Source organism: Centruroides sculpturatus, unplaced genomic scaffold, assembly GCF_000671375.1.
Source record: "Centruroides sculpturatus isolate CEXI.00-Female unplaced genomic scaffold, Cexi_2.0 scaffold124, whole genome shotgun sequence".
NCBI lineage: Eukaryota > Metazoa > Arthropoda > Arachnida > Scorpiones > Buthidae > Centruroides > Centruroides sculpturatus.
In genome coordinates this window covers 294,681-300,935 of record NW_019384390.1, presented here as the reverse complement: position 1 = coordinate 300,935, position 6,255 = coordinate 294,681, and the positions used below count along the sequence as shown (strand labels likewise).

At 32.1% G+C, this 6,255-nt stretch overlaps 2 protein-coding genes across 2 annotated transcripts; both read left to right on the top strand.

Moving 5' to 3' along the window:
* Positions 1-275: 275 nt before the first annotated feature.
* On the top strand, positions 276-2,304 carry LOC111618210 (disintegrin and metalloproteinase domain-containing protein 10-like). The gene has a single exon (XM_023359691.1). It carries the CDS (start codon positions 284-286, stop codon positions 2,297-2,299), a length of 2,016 nt encoding a protein of 671 aa, XP_023215459.1. The 5' UTR covers positions 276-283; the 3' UTR covers positions 2,300-2,304.
* A 478-nt stretch (positions 2,305-2,782) lies between these two features.
* On the top strand, positions 2,783-5,869 carry LOC111618211. The gene has a single exon (XM_023359692.1). The coding sequence runs from the start codon at positions 3,038-3,040 to the stop codon at positions 4,694-4,696; it is 1,659 nt and encodes a 552-aa protein (XP_023215460.1). The 5' UTR covers positions 2,783-3,037; the 3' UTR covers positions 4,697-5,869.
* Positions 5,870-6,255: the final 386 nt, after the last annotated feature.

The window sequence follows — 6,255 nt, the reverse complement described above, 5'->3', positions numbered from 1 at the left end:
CAAACCACGCCGCTAACTAAGCAAACGGAAGCTAGACCACAAACATGGCGAAGGGGCAGAGTAAACGTGCGGTTTATCACGTGACAAGCGACCCTCTATATAGTTTTTTTTTAATAAATTATGTTTGAATTATAATTATATAAAATGGATAGTTTACATTTTATTTATTTGTTTAATATATATATTATTTATTTATTTTAATAGAACATTTTTCAAATGGAAAATTTTCGGTTAATTTTCTAATGTATTTTTAAAATTTATTTCTCATTCGAAAATGGAATTTATGTTCCGTAATATTAGTTTTCTTAGCCTTATTATCAGAATGTCCATTGTAGGAAGTTCAAATCTTCAAAGTCTGAATTTATTGAAAAATTATAAAATTGTCAAGATTTCAAGAAATTTTGAAAGCTCTTTTTACTCCAATATTAAGAACTTACTTACTCTAAAATTTCATGCCTTTGGAGAATATTTTGACATTCTTTTATATGTAGACGAAACATTAACATCATCGAACAGTATAGTTGAAATACACAAATATGGCCGTATTTTGAAAAAATCCCTCCTGGATCTCGACGAATATTTTATTTATCAAGGGATTGTACGAGGAAGAAATTATTCAAAAGTTAGTGGATATTTCTACAAGACGTTCTTCACAGGAAGTATTGATTTATTTCAAGAAATCTATTATCTAGAACCAGCTTTTCTTTATCTAAACGATACGAGATACGAATATCAAACAATTATTTATAAAGAATCTGACGTGAAATATCTTAAATGCAAGTCTACAAACGAAAATGAAAATGCTTCTTGTAAGAAGATACATTACAATTTTGCGAAGTCGAGTACTGATTATCGTTTACAGAATTTTAAAGTAAGAAAGATCAAACAGAAAAAAATTTGCGGCATAGAATTAATCGCCGATCATACGTTTTTTAAAGAAATGGGAAAAAATCACGGATGGACTATTGCAGAGATGCTTTATCATTTAAAGATGAGCGATAAAATATTTCGTTCCACCGATTTCGATGGAGATTCAAGACCTGATAATATTGGGTTTTCGGTGGATAAAATCACAATATACGAATCAAAGAACGAAACAAATTATCCAATGGCCAGAGTTTCTCATCGTGCTGAATATTTCTTAAATGATTTATCATATCATGTTCAAAATTACTGTCTTGCAATCTGTTTTTGCTATAGGGAATTCGAAAAGAACGTTCTTGGAATGTCGTATCGTGCTACGAGCGATACTACTAATATTTTTAACAATAATTTTTACTTTGGTGGAATTTGTGCGAAATCTTTATCTTCAATATTTCGTTCACCTCGTTCGTTAAATGTTGCTTTTATTACTGGCTTAAGCAAAAGTAAAAAACTTCCTAAACCGATGGTTAGTGTCGAATTAACTCACGAATTAGGACATAGTTTCGGGAGTTATGATGATCCTCAGAATAATCCTATTTGTAGTCCTGGTGATTTCGGAAGTTCCTTAGGGAATTTCATCATGTATCCATTTGTCAGCGAAGGTTATGAACCGAATAAAAAATTATTTTCTATTTGTAGCACGCAAGAAATGCTAAAAATAATTTACCGGAGACGAAATTGTTTTAAAGAAAGTGCGATTTCAGTTTGTGGAAATGCCATTACTGAAAACGAAGAGGAGTGCGACTGCGGTACTAATGAAACGTGTCGATTAATTGATAAATGTTGCACACCTAAAGGTGGTATAGGACAGGATAAAGAATGCACTTTTAAAAAGACGAATGGAGCGAAATGCAGTCCTCTCGAAGGAGAATGTTGTACCGAACAGTGTAATCTGATCCCAGCCAACGAAAATTTTAAGTGTCATAAAGATTTTCCATGTTATAGTAATGTTACGTGTAACGGTAATTCACAGTTGTGTCCTATAGATATAAAAAATGACGGAATTCCCTGTTTAGGTAATTATCTTACCTGCAAGAAAGGTAAATGTATCAGTAACGTTTGTCAGGATCATAATCTCAAAAGTTGTCAATGCACATCTTCGGATAAAAAGTGTCACGTATGTTGTCTAGATAATAACGAAGTATGTCGTTCCGCCGAAGAATTCGGTTACTTTACTCCCGAGGGAACAGTTTTTATGAAACTTGCAGGAATTAGATGCGACGGAACGAGCGTATGCGACGATAATGGTCGTTGCATTTTCAAAAGACAATCTTTACATTGGATTTACTTAATGTTAGTGTTTATTATACTAATATTAATAAGTCTTTACATGCTACAATTTAAATTTCGTATTTTTAAAATAATAAAATTTTAATAATATCAGCCCTATCTCTAATTTCTGTTGCTATACGTATGAAAATTTCCTTTAATTAGACAGGTTATACAGTAGAGCATCGTTTATCCGAATCAATTGGAGACTGGGGTTGTTCGGATAACTTATTTTTCGGATAACCAATTATGTACGAAAAAATATATTAATTTATCCCGTGTTGAAATTTTTCTCCGTTGCGTGTCGCTTCGAGTTGAATTTTCGTCGATGTTAAGCCTAACGAAGACTATTGTATCGTTAAAAATTATTTTTTTTATTTTGTACAAACAAAATAAATATATTGAAAAATATAAAAACAATAAAAAAATTATACTTCAGAAGTTAATTTAGTATCAAAAACGTAAAATATTTGAGTAGCCCAAGATATAGCCAAAGATTACAGCGCCACAGCACTGGCGAAAATTTAAATTTGTCGACTGGAATTTCTTCGAATAACCGACGTTTCGGATAAACGACGCTGTACTGTAATTATAACTACATCTGGAATTTTAAATAAAAAAATCTTTAGTTAACTATTGGTTGATTCGTTTGCCTTCGCTACTGACGTCATGCGCAAATCGGACGAATTTAGTACAAGATTTTATTTACGTCACGGACGAAATTAGAATTTGTCGCCAGGGGGACACGAATGTTTAGGTCATGTGATCAACGAGAAATGGGATTTAATCATCAGTGGAGAAATCGTTGATTTAAAAATATGTGGTGGTATAAATATGTAAATTAATGAATGTTCCGATGCAGCTTTTCTTCGTATATGATTTGACTTACTGCAAAAAGGAAAGCGATGATCCTAAAGATGCAATTATATATTTCCACCCACCTCAGGTATCAGAGAATAAAAGATGTATTATTTGTTGTCAGCTTGTGGGAATGGTTCAGTTTTTCCAGTCGACTTTCTCTTGTCCTAAAATTATAGTCCTTCAGAAAGGCAAATTTGCTGTTAAAGTATGTGATAATTACTTGCTTGCTTTGGAAGCCAAGTCCGGTGTTCCGGATAATATTGTCTGGAGGCAATTGAATCATTTATATAATACCTTTTGCTTCTATCATAAAAGTATTAGCAGAGTTTATAAACTTTGTAAGAGGAGACAAGATTTCGTTAAGAGAATGGAAATTATAATGAACTGTTGCTTACCGGTGTCGTGCTGTTTCGGCAACGACGTTCTGTTGGCGTTCGACGCGCTTCCCGTCTTTCTCGTGCCCGAAGTTAAGTATTCTTCTATATATTTAGAAGCCATTAAATTGTTACGCAACTGTCAGAAACATTCCGGAATTATTGCGGGATGTATATTATTCGATAATCAAATATTAGTCACTCAGTTAAACAGTGTGGTGACTAGATACGTATTGCTCGTTAAATTTATACACGAGCTTTTCTCGCCGGAAGAAATTCAAGTACCTTTCCAATTACCTTCCGGAATTGAAATTGTTAAAGTATTTATTAAAAGAAAAATGCTCGAACGTATTAATAAAGTAAGCAAATACTATGCTAAAATGACAAACAAATTGCAGGGCGGCGGTTCGAACACGTACGCGTCCGACGTCGACGTTAGCTCGGGTTCCGAAGGAGACGTCGATTCCGACGCCAGCGTCGAAAATGCGTGGGAAGTTAAGTTTGTTTCTAAACGTAAAGACGAAAGTGATGTCAAATCCGAACAGTTAGAATCGTCCGACGATGCCGAAGATTGTTTAAAATCTGATAAAGGTGGTGATATTTGGAGATCAATCTCTGATTCTGATGATGAAAAGTCAAATGTTTGTAAAATATTTATGAAAAAATATGGCATTTTACATTATCCATCATCATCATCTATATCATATGATCAAATTGATACTCTTATTAGTCAGGATTATAATTTGAATGATGATTACAAAAATAATGATGAAATTCAAGAAATGAGATTGTTTATTCAGTATTATATGAATTCTGTTATGGTGTTACTTGTAAATTGGTATGCTGTTCAGAATATTGAATTAATACAATCAGTATGGAATACTGCATTACCAGTTTTGAGTGATTTAGAAGTTGCATTGCAGTGCCATGTCAAGAATAAACAAAAAGTTAAAACAAAAAATGATTCATTTCTTTATTTACAACAACAAGAAAGAATTCTTAATGGTTGCCCGATACCAAATTCTTCAATAAATGATTCACCTTTACTTAAAAGTCTTCAACGTATTCATTTAGATTTTGAGAAAAATACTCATTTATCAGATGTGTCCACCATTGTTTGTGATAAAATGATTCATGCTTGTAGGTCGTCCATTCATGAAGTGTATTATCTTCGACCGTATGAAGAACATTCAGTATTTTCTCTTGGATATCTTCCTGATGAAGCAATTGATAAACTAGAAAATAAACTTACAGAGTTTCTACCTTAGACATACCATTTCTAACACATGATACACCAGGGACAAAAACTTTCCTCACCCAGTCTGGCAATATCTCCTTAGTCTTTTGCATTAATCACTGCCATCAACAGATGAACATGCTGATGTTCATCTGTTTGTTTATGCTATCCCATCTTCTTTCCTTATCAATACCGGCATTCCATTTTTAATGTGCCGGAATATGACCCATTAACTTGGTTGAAAATTGCAGCAATGATTTAAACTTCACCCAATGTTAAAGGTGCATTGATTAATTCAGCTCAGAATATGGACGTCAGTTTTCTGAAATTGAATACTTCAGATTTGGATTTGTCAAATCTTAATTCTTAGACAATTATTACTAGTTAACTTGTTGTATGTACAAATAAAAACTCTCTATCACACCAAGAACCAGCAATAAATCTCCAACAAATGTAATAAAAACAACCATTTTCTTCCATTTGAAAAGGGAAGAAAAGTTCATTTTTTTGCTGATTCTTGATATGATAATGTTTATTCTTAATTGATGGATTTTAATTCAGAATCTAGTGCTAAATTCACCAAAGGGTGTGTTAATAATAAAGATAATAGTGATGGTGATTTTATTTCAAATTATTTAAGTCAGTGGTTGTATATGGTAAAAGGGAAATAGATAGAGTTCTATTTTAGTCACACAAAAATATCTAAAGATTCCACCACACCTTTCTTTTTTCTACCACTTTCTTTAATTTAACTAACATTTTGGTTGAAAACATTAGTTAAATTAAAGAAAGTGGTAGAAAAAAGAAAGAAAGGTGTTGTGAAATCTATCTATAATTTCTAGTTTACTGTACATAGAATTGCAAGAATATCTAATATATATTTTGAAATTTCTTTGTTTCCATTCTAGTAATGCCAACTCAGTTGATTTTAATAGATCTACAGATGAAGAACAATCTTTTAGATCAGTATTTCTCAACAGGGTCCAGTATATTACACCCCTATATAAGTAACACTATCAGACAAAAGATGATATAGTCTTATATTTAACTAGCTGTTACCTGTGACTTCGCCTGTGTGGATTTTCCAAGCAAACACCATTTATATTCAGTATTTCAACAACCGTAGTAATTGTTATATAACACCTACCGCTGAATCAAGAGAATTGCTGAGAATCAAACGAACTATTTTCAATTTGATCAATTTTCTGGAACATTTACAATTGTTCTATAATCGAACCAATATGCAATAACAAATTCAAATTTAAAACAGTTCGAACATTTGGTTAAAAAATCTAAAAATATAAAAATATTTATANTTAATTACAGTATTATGTATTAAAAGTGAAATCGATATTGCATATCTTTAAAATTTCTGAACTACACTAAAATAGTCTTAATCTTTCTTTAGAGTAGTGTTACTCGACAGGAATAATATCATTCCCAGATGCCAAAAAATAGGTTTATCGAGGGATAAGAAATAGTTTTAGACGAGAAAATATATTGGAAATCACATCAAACACAACACAGAAAGAGGTACGGTAAAGTACATACATATATAACGCTACCGGGCGAAAGATAATGGACTTATAG

Coding starts and splice junctions, on each gene's coding strand:
- LOC111618211 (XM_023359692.1), top strand. CDS start 3,038: ATGAATGTTCCGATGCAGCTTTTCTTCGTATATGATTTGACTTACTGC.
- LOC111618210 (XM_023359691.1), top strand. CDS start 284: ATGTTCCGTAATATTAGTTTTCTTAGCCTTATTATCAGAATGTCCATT.